Below are 16,155 nucleotides of genomic sequence, written 5' to 3'. Positions count from 1 at the left end.
ATACATACACATTACACATACATTGTGTACATAATTATGCACTCGCGACTGTAATCGCCGAAGCGGTAGTCAGAGGTGGCTCACAAGCGAGCCACCCACGTTTCGCATTATTATTATTATTTAATACTTTATTCTTTATTGCACAAATGTAATGTTCAAGGTATTCCTACATTTAAGAGCGTAAAACTGAAGTAGTATCGTACCGAGCATTTGGACATAATTTGTTTTCGCCGTATACACAGACTTCACAGACCATATAGGAATGAACTGTAGTTTTAATGCAACATAACCTGCCGATTCAAAGTCAACAGTCTTTCAGTACACCCAATGAGCACACACAAGTGTCGCAAATAATTCTATAAATACTCTCAATATTTATTTAATAAAAAATGTTTAAATTAAATGTTATTATAGTGCTGCTAACAGTGTTGGTGCAGTGTAGTAGTAGCTATAAGTTGCTATGTTTCTTCCCATTCCCGAGTCGAAGTCATGCCAATTTAGGGGAGGGGTTTGTGAAATATCTCCTTAACGATGGACATGAAGTAAGTACCATGGCATCTTTAAATTCTCTTTCATAGAATAGAATAGAACAGAATACTACTTTATTGACTTAAAAACAATGCACACAAATAACAATTTACAATACAACGCAATCGACGGCCTTATCGCTAAAAGCGATCTCTTCCAGGCAACCTTTGGGTGGAGGAGAGACTTAAATAATAAATGAGGTAGGTGTATAAAATGCTGTAGTAAACATTCATGTTTAATAATAAATACTTAAATACATACATACAATTCATGGCATCTGTAATAAGTTATGTACATCTACACTACCTATAACAGAGTGATATAAGTGAAATATTAATCAGAAAGAGGATGACATTGAAGGCCCATTCTATTCTATTATAATATTCTCTGTGGGGGTGTAAGTACGTGCACCTAACTCATTAGCTGAAACGTTTGTGCATATATCCCCCCGCAAGGTTTAAACTACCTTCTGGATATGCAGGTTTCCTCACGATGTTTTCCTTCACCGTAAGAGTGATAAAACACATTCTGATTAAATTGAGAACCTCCACCTTTTTACAAGTCAGTTAAAAATGGTTTTATTTTACTTCTAAACGTTGTGTTATTCAGATCACATACGTAACTCCGATACCGATGAGAAGCACCCACGAGAGGCTGCGTCAGGTCGACGTTGGCTCATTGATGGAATTCGCTAAAGGTACCTACTTATATATAAAACGTAGTGTGGGACGCCCTCCGGCTAGACGGGGTGACGACTTGCGAAAGGTGGCTGGTTATGATTGGATGCGGAAAGCTAAAGATCGCATCCAGTGGCGTGCTTTGGGAGAGGCCTACGTCCAGCAGTGGACTGCTATAGGCTGATGATGATGATAATGATGACTTATATACAATTTAATATGAAACTCTAATTCATTTGCAAACACAACTATGTTCAATTAATAATTATTGTGTAACAGGACTAACGGGAATCACATTTCTGAAAGTCATGCGCAGACGCCATATAAAAATCCACACAAGTGCATCCGGTGGATGCTTACCTTAAGTTGGTAAATAATTGTAGTTTTTAGTGACCTGTATAAATTCTTATTTTAATATTATTTTATGTAACCAGTAAAGCCATACGATAAATAAGGCTTTATAGATTATTTACCAACTTAAGGTAAGCATCCATCGGATTGTCATAAATGTGTGGACAAACGGCGTCGGCAACGCCGATGAAATGGATGCACTTGTGTGGATTTTTATACAAAGAATACTGAATGCGATGCGTCCGTTGCGTACGAAGCCGACAGGTGGACGTTTACCTTTGTAGAGAGATTTAAATTTTACTGTCAAAGAGTTATGTCGTTATCTACTATCTATTGTTCATCTTATCGATCATACAAACTTTTAAAATTCGCGGTCATTCCCCTTCGCATAAAAAGATGTTCTTCAGGTATATCAGGTACCGTCAACCAAAGAGATAAGCATCCACCCCCAGCGGAAAGATGAATTATTGAAGATCATTTTATTTATCGATAAGTACATGCAAGCTCAATTTGATAAAATTATTTTCATGACACTTATCTTTATCACTCTCGTCTAAATCAATACTTATCACCTTTCCTGACTGTACGTCTATCACAAGATTTGATAGTATGCGAGAAAACGAAAACTATAAAAGTTCACTCTAGCTTAAACTATCATGAAACTTTTGACAAAAAATTTATGCAGATGACAGAAGAAAACCTAAACTTTCATTTTCGTAAATTGCAAAACCTGTATGAAGCTCTGTACTTACTTAAAATGACAAAATTCCCAGGGTTAAACTTCCACGAAGTGCTGAAGCTAGAAGCCGACGACCGGCAGATCCTGATGGTGATGCATGTGATGAACACGATCTCGGAGCTGGCGGTGAAGCACGAGCGCGTACAGCAGTTAGTGAACCGCCCTGGGGAACACTTCGACGCAGTGATCGTAGAGTGGATGTTCAATGAACTCTATTCAGGGTAAAACATGAGAATATAACTTTACTGTGCAATAAAAACTTAGCCTAAATACCAACCTAATTAATGATACCCGCGGACTCCGAAACTTAGGAGTAAAACTAAATGAATTTTATTCAGAGCATTTAAGCGACTTCGGATAAAGGATGAGGTTCTCAGTTCTATGCTTTTTTGCCGCCCCGAAAGAAACATCTCATAAAAGTCATAGTTATTATTTAGTCAATTCAAAGATATTATGAACTACTAATAAAAAAAAATATTTTATCAACTAAAGTTAGTCTATGGAGAGGCAATTTAAACAAAATTTATGTTCCGAATGACCATATAAATATCTTTTAACACCATAATTATATGCGGCTGGCCTTGTTACAAATGTACCTGTAATTATTTTATCGTAATGAGTTCAACACATTTTAATGAGTTTAACTTGTCAGTATCAGTAGTACCTATATCTCTTCTATATAATATTGTCGTATTGGTAAATACCTACTGTTTAATTATTGGAATGCTGAAATGAAACTAGCATCGGCAACGTGAAAAGAGTTTTCAAAAAGATATTTTTTAAAACAACTATGTAGTTGTACACTGTTAAATAGGTATGCACTATGCACCTATTTAACTTTACAGTGTTTAACCATAAAGGCATGAATATATCGAAGATCTATTCAGAGTTATAAATATTTTAGATTTTTTAAAATAATAACTCGTTGAAAACTTATTCATTATATTTCCCTCCTAGAAATCGCGCCACCAGCCCAACACTAAAGACCCATAGACGCGGCGCTAGATATATGTACTTACCATAGAAACCTTAACCTTACCATACGTTTCCATAGAAACTTTGTTGGTTACGTAACTTTTTACTATAGAGAATGAATTATTTTTTTCGCGAATTTGAAAATTCAGTATTCATTTTCGGGCTTAGATATAGCATGATGGACATGTAGGTTTCGGCTTAGTATAGGTACCCTTTTTGCAACACCCTGTATTATTACATTTGTAATTTTCCAGTTTCTCCGCCGTGTTCAACTGCCCCCTAATCTGGTCGGCATCCATGGACGTGCACTGGCTGGACGTCCGCATCATGCACGAGGCCCCTCCAGTCTCCTACAGTGCCTATGCCGTATCTGGAACAGCCCCCCCTTTTACGCTGAAACAACGTGTGTTGGAACTGTACGAGAGGGTGAAGGTTGTGCTTCTTCAGAAATGGTGAGTTAACACTTAGGATAGAGCTACTTATTTGATTAGTTTTCGAGCAAGAAGTTCAAATCATTGGCCAAAGCCTGTTAGGTATATGAGATAGTAAGGGTATAAAATTATTGTTCTAAATGTTCAACTTCTGAATGATGTTGATGGTCACCGGCATTTGTATGAGATCTTGATAAGCGCCCCTGTTGGTGTTGGTAACGTTTGCAAGTAATAAAACATACAAATCCCAGCAAACTGCATAGAAATTCCAGTGACAAATTATTCGGGATTGCACTACTGTCAGTAAATTGATCACGAATCGTGACTCGCGACCCGAGTCCGCGTTGTTCTAGCTCGTGAGCCATGTTTGTCAAAGTAATCTATTCTGTGCATCATTTCTCTTACCGTGAGGCCCCATTGCTGCGCCAGATTTCGGCACCAGTCACTGACCCTGTCTAAATCTGCAATAATTCATTGGATGTCAAGGACTATAAATAGATATACTGAAATATTTAAGGACAAAGTAGTACATGCCATATATTTTCGTTTAGGCCTAGTTGTTGCTCGTTTTCCTCATATTCATGAATGTAGTTTCTACATAATTTAATGTAACATAACATGCAATGCGACATTTTACGAAATAGTTCCACTATAATAATATACCTACTAAATATCTATTACAGGTTCATATCATCTAAAGAAATTCAACTTTACTACGAAGCTTTCGGCCCAGCAGTAGAAGCAAGAGGCAGGGAGTTGCCTCCCTACGATGATCTACGTGTGAATGGATCTATGATGTTTGGGAACAGCCACCCCTGTATCGCCGATGCCATTAGTCTACCTCAGAACTACAAGTTCATTGGAGGCTACCACATTATTGAAAAAGACATGGAGCCTTTACCAAATGTAATTTTTACTTTTTGGTACTTACACCAAAAAAAATATCTCTCTACACAAGATCTTAAAGAAAAAATTGTTTATTAATACTCAAATAAATTTAATTAAGTTGATAGTGTGAACAACAAGTTGTCTGTTGTTGGATAATAAATTTAAAATTTTCTTTTATGGTTGACAGCATTTTTTATACCTATATTATATAATATAGGTATAAAAAATGCTGTCAACCATAAAACAAACAATTTAAGTATGGAATATAGGCGGTCTATTACTATACTATTTTTACGACTATTTTGTTTTAGGCCTTAAAGCAACGGATGGATGAATCGAAAGACGGTGTAATATTCTTTAGTTTGGGATCAATAGTAAACACACAAACCATTTCTGAAGAATTCAAGAATAATCTACTACAAGTATTTGCGTCTTTGAAACAAACTGTGATATGGAAAATGGATGCCAGAACCAAAAACGTACCAAAAAATGTTGTTCTAGTCAAATGGGCCCCTCAGCAAAGCATTTTAGGTAAGAATTTTGATGACCCTAGTCAATTTGCTATGCATTAGTGTCAAGTTTATTGAATGCGTAATCCAGTGCGTAATTAATAATTCACAGTATACACTTATGTGTCAAGTCTTATCCCTCTAGCATAGCAGCCATATTCTTCTATATCGGTATTTCATTGCCTATGCAGGTTTGCACATTCAGAGCACTCAAACATTACCTTTTAATTAGAGTGGTGAAATGAAATAATAACTAAATAAATTATGGCGATGGTGCGACCTTTATAATATGGTGGCACCACGACTGAAAATACTTACGTTTACTTTTCATAATCCATACACTATCATATACCAGCTCACCCGAACACGGTCCTGTTCATCACACACGGGGGTCTGCTCTCCATCAACGAAGCCATACATTTCGGAGTCCCAGTACTCGGCACTCCACTGTTCGGTGACCAGTTCATGAATATCGGCAAACTAGTACAGAAAGGCATGGCCAAGAGTGTCAGACTCTCTTCTGACCTTCAGCTGCATTTGAAAAATGCTATTGTTGAGATGGTCAGTAATTCTAGGTAAGTGTTAAGTTTTATCATACTAGCTTTTAAAAGAGTCATTATATGAATTACGAATAGTTTTGCGCTTAAAGTTCTCTAAATTCTGAACTGCCTTAACTCCAGATACTTACATAGGTGATTCATAATAGCCCAATATATTTATTAGATATCCACCAATCCCCAATAATCGTCCACTATTGGACAATCGCCAATAATCGTGCACACGGACAGGGCACAACCTCATACCAACCAATTCTTATTCCAGTTACAGACTAAGAGCGCAGGAGTTGTCGGAGATATACCACGACCGTCTAGTGAAGCCGGGAGAGGAGATAGCGCACTGGGTGCGACACGTGGTCCGCACGGGAGGCGCTCCACACCTTCGGTCCCCTGCACTCCTGGTACCCTGGTACCAGGCCTTCTACTTGGATGTGCTCGCTTTAGCGTTTGTTGCGTTTTATGCAATCCTGGTTGTGTTTAGATTGTTGATTGGAAAGAGGGTGTTGGTTAGTGATGTTAGGTGAATTGATGTAGTTTTAGTTAGGTTAATTGGGTTAAGTAAGATTAAATATTAAGTATGTACCTAAGTAATTGTTAGTTTAGATAGAGTAATCTAACATACATTATTTTGAGTTCACATTTCCAAGACTGTACATTTGTATCTGCCCAGGGGGGCTTATTGCTATTGTTGTACCTTTCTAAAGAGTTTGTCTCGAATAAGGTCATCTGAAAAGGCATTAAGCAAGCATGAAAAACTAATAAGCCAGCCGAAGGGGAGTTTCTCTATCAAATCTAATTTTCCCCATAAAGGCTACATAAATAATTGAAGTCGAACTAAACATGTCACGTAAGGACGAAATTAATTTTCCCATCAAAGGACCTTACAGCTGTATCCACGTAGCTCTTTGCAGACGGCTGATCGAATCCGCTGCGGTTGAAGTCTGTCTGATTAGTTTATTGAATTTCTGGACTAATTCCCAAGTAGCTATTACAGCCCCACTAATGACAAATCTTCGGTCAAAGGTAATTAAATGTTTTTTTTACGCAGTTAGTTAGATGGTGTAAGTGACTGTCAAACATCTATTTCGCAACTAATAAGTGTAAGATTCAACTATAAATTGCTTTTATCTAATAGTTGGTAGCATAACATAAGCAATTAAATAACTGAAAAATAATTAAGATTAAGTATATGTAAATAATTGATAGCTTTCCTGTGTTTTATTTACTTACATGTATACTTAGATACCTCGTAAAAATAAGTCCCTGATCTGATAATAAAATTACACTCTGGGAAAATTCACTTTAGGTGCATCTGTATACATATACACATTACAATCATAAGGTAAAGTTATGAATACTGAATTTTCTTTAAAAACTTACCTATTGGTCAGGACTTAGAAAAAAATAAAGCAGGACATAATAAATTACTAAATATTTAATTAGATTTGACTTTGGCACTTTTAACTGTAAACATTAACTTTTTGGCTAGTAAAAACAATGACAAAACTACTAATAAAAATAGAGCTACCAAATCAAGATAGGTCTTCTGGTACCAGGGCACCATGAGCGCCGGGGAGCGCAGGTGCGGGGCGCCGCGCGTGCGGACCACGTGGCGCACCCAGTGCGGAATCTCCTCTCCCGGCTTCACTGGACGGTCGTGGTATATCTCCGACAACTCCTTTGCATTGCTTTTGAAGCTGAAAGGAGGGAAAACAATCTTTAGGTAAGATAGGACACATGGAAAGAGAAAGATGAGTGGAGCCTATTTTCGAAAGCTATAAAATTGTCTTTTAGTGGCGTATCACCTATATCACATAATGCAATAATAATAGGACCATTACCAATGAATTTCAATGCAAGGATCGATAGGTGTGTGGCAGAGAATGGAAGTCCAGACGCCAATGATAATTATCATGTTTCCAGCTGAGCACAGGCGAATTTATTGTGCTATGGTCTCCAAGACATGCCTTCCGGATGATTGCCAATCTCTTAGATGAAATGGCAGAAGGCTAAGATAAGCTTCACTGAAGGGTCTGCAATAGGGAATCGAGGGTTGGCATTGTCATAGAATTATGTAGTAAATGATGCTCTACAGCCTTGAAATTTGTGATTTGTGATACCTGTGTGATTGAAAAATCACACAGGTAGCCGAAGAGTCTAGCTAGGTGCTGAATCATTCGAATTTAAGTAAATGATTATGGATAACTGTAAAATAAATTCAGAATATCACGAAAAACCAGGAAATGATACTCCCGTATTGTAACAACTGTGTCGTAATTATCAAGAATTTTCACATGATTCTTATCAAATTATAAAGATAAATGCTTGGACTAGGCGCTAAATACCTTGTTTTTAAATAAACACACACCTATTTTGTGTAAATTAATAACAAACTTGAGCAATTTTTTTCCCTCAAATCTTCATACAAATATCTATGGCGGCTTTATGTGTTATAAAATCATAAACACAAGCGACGTTTGACTCAGTCGGCCGCTGGCCTCCAAAGAAGGGTCACGTCGGTTTAGGCAGCACTGACAGCTCGCGATCTTTTCGTGTACAGATACAAAATCACTGCACATTGGTTGTCATTGCACTTTTTCAACTTTTATGACACCAACATAATTTGATTTGAAATTGAGGAAGCATAATTCTTACACTATATTCAATACATTAAATTAAATTAGATAGTGGGCAATGTTCTCGCGTGACATTACAGTCTCGTAAAGTACCGATGAGGAGCTGGAATATAGCGAATGGATCTAAGTGATGACAAAACGTAGGAACATTAGATTAGGATTCAAAAACACAGTCTCATGGTGCTGGTTGAGGTATGGTCTCGTGAGGATCTGATGAGGGCAGTAACAAGGTGGTGACTGAATTTTATTTTCAAAGATGTTAATAGCTAAAAGCATCGAGTTTGAGCTATTAAGTATGTTTTTCAGAGAGACAGAAAGATATTTTAGGTTTCCTCTGGATTAGTTAGGTTTACTGGGTTTAATAAATTCATTCGTAACATAAAATTGACAATGACGGAATTTCTTCTATAGACAGTAGTTACTAAAAAAACCAACGATAGATGGTGTAATTTGCAGAAGTACCTATCTAGTCACGGGGTGACTTCGGTTGGTAACTCAGAAAAAATACTATATGTTATTGCATCAATAATAAAAAAAAACAAGAAAATATTCAAAGTTTCAATCCTCGCACACAAATCACAAACTCATGCCTTGTTCTAGGAGCAGGGTCTACCCTAGTGCATTTCCATGACCACTTTTCACTTGTGTCCCACCGGTTTCAGTGCTCAGCGGAATAGCACCATTGACCATTATTATTCTGAGATATCATCACTTCTTATTCTGAGTTACCCAACATAAAAACACGCCATCTATTGAAATCATTTTTTATTTAGGATTTGTCTATGGTGTGGTCCCCAAATTTAAGGGTAAAAGCAAAATAATAATATTTTAACCTTTTTTATACCTATTATATTAAAAGACCTGTTCAACGATACCCTACCTACACCATCAAAATAACCGGAAAAAATATCAGCCCCAATTTACTTGTATGGGAGAGGGAGTACCCCAATATTTTTTGGGGTACTCCCCATATCTATGCAAAATATCAGCTTGATATCTTTACCCGTTTCTGAGAAAAAGGGCGGTGACAGACAGTCAGTCAGACAGACGGACAACAAAGAGGTCTGTTGCTTTTTTCCTTTTGAGGTACGAAACCCTAAAAATAAAATAAAATATTATTCGGCTACCAAAAAATATACTTACAAACATACATACATACAATCGAATAATATTACACTCCTCCTTCGGCAGTCGGGTAAAAACAAGTGAGACAGGGGTTCATTCTGAACTTTTGTTCTACGAGTTTTAAAAATTAACAAAAAAAACCTTTTTCATAGAAACTTTGATGACACGTGACTTTTTACCATGGAAAACGAATAATTTTTTTCGCGAATTTGCAAAACTCGTAGAACAAAAGTTGTTCAGAATGACTCCTTGAGTCATCCCCTTTCGGCTTAGTATACCCTTAGTATCTACACTTTAATACCTGTAGTTACCTTTCTACAAGTAAGTAAATACTACATTTGTTTAGAAAGGTAATCGGGTTCCGAGGCGTGTTTTGAAACTATACAAGGCCAGAACGCAGAGGGTGGGACTGCTCACGTATAGTTTCAAAAAATTAAAATGGTGCCATGATTTACTTGAAAGTATACAAGGCCATTACGCACTAATAGCGTATATTTTCAAGTAAGTTGGGCCAAAATTATGGCTTGAAAATATACTGCAGCCGTTACCACTGCGTACTAATTGTGTATATTTTCAAGTGCCAAGCGGCAATGGGAGCACTTGAAACTATACGTGATTAGTTACCAGCTAGTAGGTTTTTATATTTAATACCCATAGATAGACAGGGTAGGCTTGATGAAAAACTTGATGAAAAATATGTCTCTAATAGGTTTATAGGGTACCTAATACACTCACGAGCAATCAATATGTCCAAGTTGCAAAATGTCAACACCAAATGTCCCCAATTTTAAAAATATTTCATTTAGAATTTGATCAAAATTTACGTTTTTAGTTGGTTATAATAATATTTTGATGCGTTGTTAAATGTACTTTAATATTGCCGACGGCGTCATTAAGCTAGTCTTTTTGGTTCAGGCTATCGTCACTGGAACTTTTTTATTTATCGTGAGTGTAGTAGGTATTACTCTTAATTCATATAAATAATAAGATATTAGTATTCTTACTTGCAAGTATAATGGCTGTTAATATCAATTAAATTAGAGTTTGTTAATCTTTATTTATTAACTTTCTATAGGTATGACAGGCAGAACAAGTAAATTGTAGTCATGTACATTTACCGAAATAGTTAAGTAAATTAGAATCAGCATTTAGGTATAAATTATATGCGACAAGTACGCCAATCAAGCAATGTGCGTAATAGCAATGTATATTTTCAAGAACGATTCAGTAAATCCCAACTTGAAAGTATATGCGATTAGTACGCACAAACAGTGTATATTTTCAAGTAAAATAATATTTTTTTTCACTTGAAACTATACAGTGCTAGTACACTATGGATGCGTTCTGGCCTTGTATAGTTTCAAAACACGCGGTTCCGAGTATGGAGAAAAGTGGCACCCCTATTAATTTCTACTCTTTCCTGGTGCTTACCAGTGTAATTAAAAATTATACTTACCCTCAAATCACTACTTGAAAATAATTGTCAATAAAGTTGGTGAGTAAAAGTTTATGACCCACTGTGCAAACTTACATGTGTGCGTGTCACTGCGTGTGCTGTGTGAAGAGCATTGAAAACCCAAATTTGGCGCGGCACGTCACCCTGTACCGGGCCTTAAGAGGAAAGATTTGAAAACTAGTAAACTATAAGCCAATGTTTGATACATTCGATGAAGAATTTGAAACACAAAATGAAACATTGACATACAGGATAGTAAACTCAGCACAAAATGGGCTTACGGTCTTGACCTTGACCAATAAACGTTTTAAACAATCAACTGCAACGCTTACCTAGGGTCAGTTGCAATTGTATCAATTGCCACTTTTAAATCGTTGTGTAAATTGTATGATAGCTTCACACTCAGCGCATATCCTTTCGATACTGCTCTATTTATGTTCAGGAATTGATCAAAAGATATCGGCACGCCTAGAATTGGGACACCGAAGTGAAGTGCCTCTGTAGAAGAGCCGAGGCCGCCATGTGTTATGAACAACATGCAGTTTTCATGAGCTGAAAGTAAGAAAACATATTAAATATACCAAATAGGCAACTAAAATCTAAATTAGATTGAAATTAAGTATCAGAAAAAACATACTGACACTATGTTGTACAGTAACCACTTGTATTGTAAGCCTATTTTCACAGTTCATGGAGTAAATACGAATTTTTGTATAATATAATTACTTTTAGAAATCATAATGGTCTTGACTGACCTAATATGCTATGTTGCGGAGCCCATTTCAAAGTGTGAATGTTTTTGGGCAGATTTGGTATTTCCTCTTCGAATTTCCAAAGAACTGTCTGCTTCAATGATCCGAACATACGAACTAGATTATCTCTTAAAGTTATTGGCATCGAAGCACTCTTCCAAATCGAGCCCATGCTGAAGTAAATCACTCCGTTTGTAGAACTGTCCATTATTTCTTTTAAATCCTGAAAAAATAAATAAATATTCTAATGTCGGTTAAAAAACCATCTTATTAAAAGAAAAATAGATAGAGTTATCTTTGTTTGTATACCAAGAAATAATTATACATTTTTTATGCCAACTTATTTAGGGATCAAAAGGCTCGATCGCTTATAGCGATCCCTTCCTGATAACCATAGAACGGATGGACTAAAAGAGACTAAAAACTTGTTGCACTGATGGAATAGGGAATATGCAAGAGGTTCAAATAAAGGTCCAATATTATTTATAATAAACTTTGTTATTTTATAACTACGCCTCCATCAATATTTTTGATTATAATTTATTTTTGAGCAAGTAAATGAAGTTGAAAAGTACAAATAAACTTCGGTAAATTCTAACTTCAGAGAAACGTCACCCATTTTCTTAGGGCGGATGTGACGTCAAAATTCTTTATATATCAATCTCAGAATAATAACTTCTTTGCGTTTACGGCGGAAGTTAAATAAATGTCAAGTGTAAACAAAGAAATGTTAATGTCACCGAGTGTTTGTGATGCTCGTTGTGATCAGATACGATGGATCACATAAAAATTCTTCCAACAGATCCTAGCCTCCTATAACCTCTCCACTTCTTGTTTGATATGCTTGTTTGTTTGCAAAGTTTAGGACTTTTATATTTTTTGTTGGTAGTGTATGGGCTGCCACTAGTTGTTCTATTGTAATGAGGCGTAAACAGCCATTCGCTAGTCAACGAGCCACTCAAATATGCTCCATATTGCAACACAATAAAATTAAATTTGTATTGTAAGTATTATGACATGAACAATTAAATTCGGGGATAATCATGTAGCATGTGAAAGAAAACATCATGAGGAAACCTCAATATTTAGATTAAGCACATTTAGATATGTGAACCCACCAATCCGCAGTGGACCAGCGTGGTGGGAAATGGTCCAAGCTTACGAAGGGGGTTTAGACCTTTGACATATGCACAATGGTTCCATTCAAGAGAGCCAGGTGCAGGTTCTTACACCCCCACAGATAATAGAATAGAATGACCCACTAACCCTAGCCTCTCTTACTGAGAACCAAAGTACTTACATACAATACAAATATTACTTTATATTTATATTGCCATAATAGCGTAATATTGTGTACAAAGGTCCTCTGGTTTGCGCGCTCCCATTTCAAAAGAGCTACTAGTAGCTATTTACGAGCTCCCATTACAAAACAGCCACTGGTCACACTTTATTACCATTACAAAACAGCCACTGATCACACTTTATACACTTCCTTTTTCGTTTGTTACCATGACAACATTGGTTTGTTGAAAATACAAAAGTACTCTGTGATTACTTGATTAGGTAAAAAATCTATGCCGACTGACGGGACTCATTATTCTGAGCCGTGAAATTAAAAGATTATGACGTCACACCAGCCCGCCATCCTGACGGGAATTTCAAAGTGGTCGTGATGGTTGTAATTTTTTAACTTTCTTTAAAATACCTTAAATTACTTATTTTGCGTTGAATTTTTTTTTACTATAATAAAGTGATGTAAAACTATCCAATAAGAGTATTAAAAAAATTTATGCATATTCCCTATTGCCAGTACAATCATCGGTATTTGAAATTTCATCTTTCTTGAAACTTACATCCGGAAGGGGTGCAACAGGTCCATTGATATGATGTCCTCCGATCAGTTTGACACTTTGAGGGATGGCCGCCAGCCCCCCGGACGCTTGGTGAGAGTTCACCAGCACCAGAGATGCGTTATACATGACATCCTCATACGCTGGCAGAGGCTTTCCTTTCATTGCCAACAGTGGTTTATAGAATTTCTTGTAAAATGCCAACTCTCTAGGCATAACTGAGTGCCTTAAATTGAATAAAATGAATTTAGCATTGCTTGAAGATTTTGTAGTAAGTAGTTTATGCTTATGATGATACTTATCCGACGTAGCTTTTCTATTAACAAAGAGCAACCTTGCTGATAATAAATTTTGTTCTATGTTTAATTCTGTAGGCTCCAATTTTCTTTTACATGGTCGTTTAATTTCGTACGTTCATGAGACATTCGTTTGTTTTTTTTTTTTTCAAAGTAATGACAACATTATATAACAATTAGCTAAGTTGGTTCGTATGTATTATTTTAATCCTACCGTACCTTTTTACCCAAGTGTTACGTATCAGAGTCCACAGCTCTCCGACACGCTGCGTGAACGACATAGGCGGTATGTTCAAGGATATGTAGTCCGGGATGTACGAGGGGTTCGTCGGCTCGTGAACCAGCTTCAGGATTGCAGAGTCCACACCCATAGAGTAGCTCCATATCATTGGGCAGTCGTAATAGTATGCTATTCTGAAAAATATTAAATTATATGAAAAATATAAAAAATATTTGCAAGTAAGTATATTTATGATTCTTCTTACCCGGCTACCAGTTCTGAGGCTAAATAGTCTCCAACAACAACATCAAATTTCTGAATTTTATCATTTAACAGTTTTAACATATTTGGATTCGTTAGAGTCATTTCTGCTACTTCTACACCCAGGTGCATTATCTCCTCTTCATCACTTTCAAAGTGCGTGTTCTCTAGTAAAAACGTTATGTTGCATATTTCCGCTGTAAAAAACACAATTATATATTTTTGTACAAGTAAACGTCAAGCAACAGTCTTTCTTTACTATTTTTAATGCATAATTATTTGATTTAATTTTATCTTACCACCACGACAGTGTTTACTCACCAAATAACTTGTCCACACCTTCACTAACATCAACTTCATGGAAATTGTTTTTTGGTTTATTTTTCATTGGGAAAGGCGTTACATAAGTCACCTGAATCAAATATAATATGGCAATTAATGAAATGGCACGGAAAAGTGTACGTTTTTACGTAAGCGTCTACTTTTCGGCATCGTACGCAACGGACGTACCGCATTCAGTATTGTTTGTATAGAAATTCACACAAGTGCGTCCATGCACTTGATTGGAATTGCCGACTCCGTTTCTTCATACATTTATGAAAATCCGTTTGGGCCGATCTGTACGATAGCAATAAGCAGACGCTTACCTCTTACAGTAATCACGATTGCTCGATTAGTTCAGACGTTGATTACAAATTACAACAGAAGTACGCGGCAAAATATCTATACCTTTTTTAATTCATTTATAAGGTGTGGCGAGGGACCCCCTGAGTCACCCCTTTAAGCCTTACTATGCCCTTATTTATACTCACACTAAGACTCCGACAGGCGGGAAGAATATAAATAAAAATTCAGAGTTACCAAATACACTGAATGCTAATTAATGTGGCCTTGTACATTGGAACTCCACACACGCTTGTTTTGTATTTATTATTATGTGTTTTCAATTACAATGGTCTTATTTCTATGGTCTCTAGTATTAGAATCATCACAAATCGCACCCTTACAACTTAATGGCTTTATTTAAAGATTGTTTAAATCTCATATATACTTGCAAATGGTTAAATTAAAATTTATCGTTTGTTTGTATTCCTCACACAGTTCTAGCATTCATCACAGTTCTAGCGTGAAGTGTCAGGTAAAAAAGTATCTAAATAGAAAGCAAATCTGAAGGTATTTCATTGTGAACTATGAACTAACTAAACTTCATGTTTTTAAAGGGCACTGCTTCTGTCGTAAACGGTCACTCACCTCATGACCTGCATTCAAAAGGTGCCGAACGAATGATTCTCCAAGTATACTCAAACTTTTCCCCGGCAAATTAAACACAAGTAGAACATGATAACAATCTGAACAATTCACTAAAAACACCAACAGCGTCAAAGACAACACTTTAATAGACACCATCGTAACATTAAATTATGTATTTATCTAATAATATCTACATACAACTAACAGCGTAGAGTACCGTCCTCCATTAAATAAAACAAGTGAATGAATAGATCGGAACTCGTTTGTTACTTGACCACTCAAGGTCAGTTAAAGATAACTACCTAATAAAATTTTATCAACAAAGATTAGACGGATAATCTTTTTAAATTTTCACTCCTGTTTGTTGCTAGCCCTAAAAGTCAACTAAGTTGAGTTTAAAAACCTACATAACTAGCCTAAAATAATATGAAAATATTCCTTGTTCCATTTTATATTATTCATTCATAACAATGAGTACCTAGGATCTTCTCGTAGAAGCGCACCACTTTTAAAATTCTTCAGAAGACTAGTAATAATAATAACTATTAAAGTTTATTTAATTAGTTTTCTTCAAATTCAAATAATTAAAAAACGCAAACAATATAGCAAGTTTGGCATTAAAATAATTACGTACAAGTAATGCATTTATGTTC

The 16,155-nt window shown here is 36.1% G+C and overlaps 2 protein-coding genes across 2 annotated transcripts; one reads left to right on the top strand and one right to left on the bottom strand.

Annotated features, from left to right (window-relative positions):
- Positions 1 to 302: 302 nt before the first annotated feature.
- Positions 303 to 6,207, top strand: LOC105393944 (UDP-glucosyltransferase 2). Its single transcript, XM_038106699.2, has 8 exons — positions 303 to 542; positions 1,138 to 1,225; positions 2,330 to 2,516; positions 3,525 to 3,722; positions 4,385 to 4,607; positions 4,901 to 5,120; positions 5,454 to 5,673; positions 5,921 to 6,207. Exons 1-8 carry the CDS (start codon positions 390 to 392, stop codon positions 6,177 to 6,179), a joined length of 1,548 nt encoding a protein of 515 aa, XP_037962627.2. The 5' UTR covers positions 303 to 389; the 3' UTR covers positions 6,180 to 6,207.
- An 865-nt stretch (positions 6,208 to 7,072) lies between these two features.
- On the bottom strand, positions 7,073 to 15,891 carry LOC105393950 (UDP-glucosyltransferase 2). Its single transcript, XM_038106698.2, has 8 exons — positions 15,503 to 15,891; positions 14,573 to 14,663; positions 14,256 to 14,448; positions 13,990 to 14,184; positions 13,478 to 13,700; positions 11,628 to 11,847; positions 11,205 to 11,424; positions 7,073 to 7,352 (listed from the first exon to the last, which is right to left on the bottom strand). Exons 1-8 carry the CDS (start codon positions 15,656 to 15,658, stop codon positions 7,091 to 7,093), a joined length of 1,560 nt encoding a protein of 519 aa, XP_037962626.2. The 5' UTR covers positions 15,659 to 15,891; the 3' UTR covers positions 7,073 to 7,090.
- Between the last annotated feature and the right edge of the window lie 264 nt (positions 15,892 to 16,155).

This window comes from Plutella xylostella, chromosome 7 (genome assembly GCF_932276165.1).
Source record: "Plutella xylostella chromosome 7, ilPluXylo3.1, whole genome shotgun sequence".
NCBI lineage: Eukaryota > Metazoa > Arthropoda > Insecta > Lepidoptera > Plutellidae > Plutella > Plutella xylostella.
This window is presented reverse-complemented; position numbering and strand designations above follow the sequence as displayed.

Excerpts from the sequence above, each read along its gene's own strand:
- LOC105393944 (XM_038106699.2), top strand. The coding sequence starts at position 390 with ATGTTTAAATTAAATGTTATTATAGTGCTGCTAACAGTGTTGGTGCAG. Across the intron at positions 543-1,137 it reads TCCTTAACGATGGACATGAA|ATCACATACGTAACTCCGAT; the intron begins GTAAGTACCATG and ends TGTGTTATTCAG. Across the intron at positions 4,608-4,900 it reads ACATGGAGCCTTTACCAAAT|GCCTTAAAGCAACGGATGGA; the intron begins GTAATTTTTACT and ends ATTTTGTTTTAG.
- LOC105393950 (XM_038106698.2), bottom strand. The coding sequence starts at position 15,658 with ATGGTGTCTATTAAAGTGTTGTCTTTGACGCTGTTGGTGTTTTTAGTG. Across the intron at positions 11,848-13,477 it reads CTGTTGCACCCCTTCCGGAT|GATTTAAAAGAAATAATGGA; the intron begins GTAAGTTTCAAG and ends TTATTTTTTCAG. Across the intron at positions 11,425-11,627 it reads TCCGCAACATAGCATATTAG|CTCATGAAAACTGCATGTTG; the intron begins GTCAGTCAAGAC and ends TCTTACTTTCAG.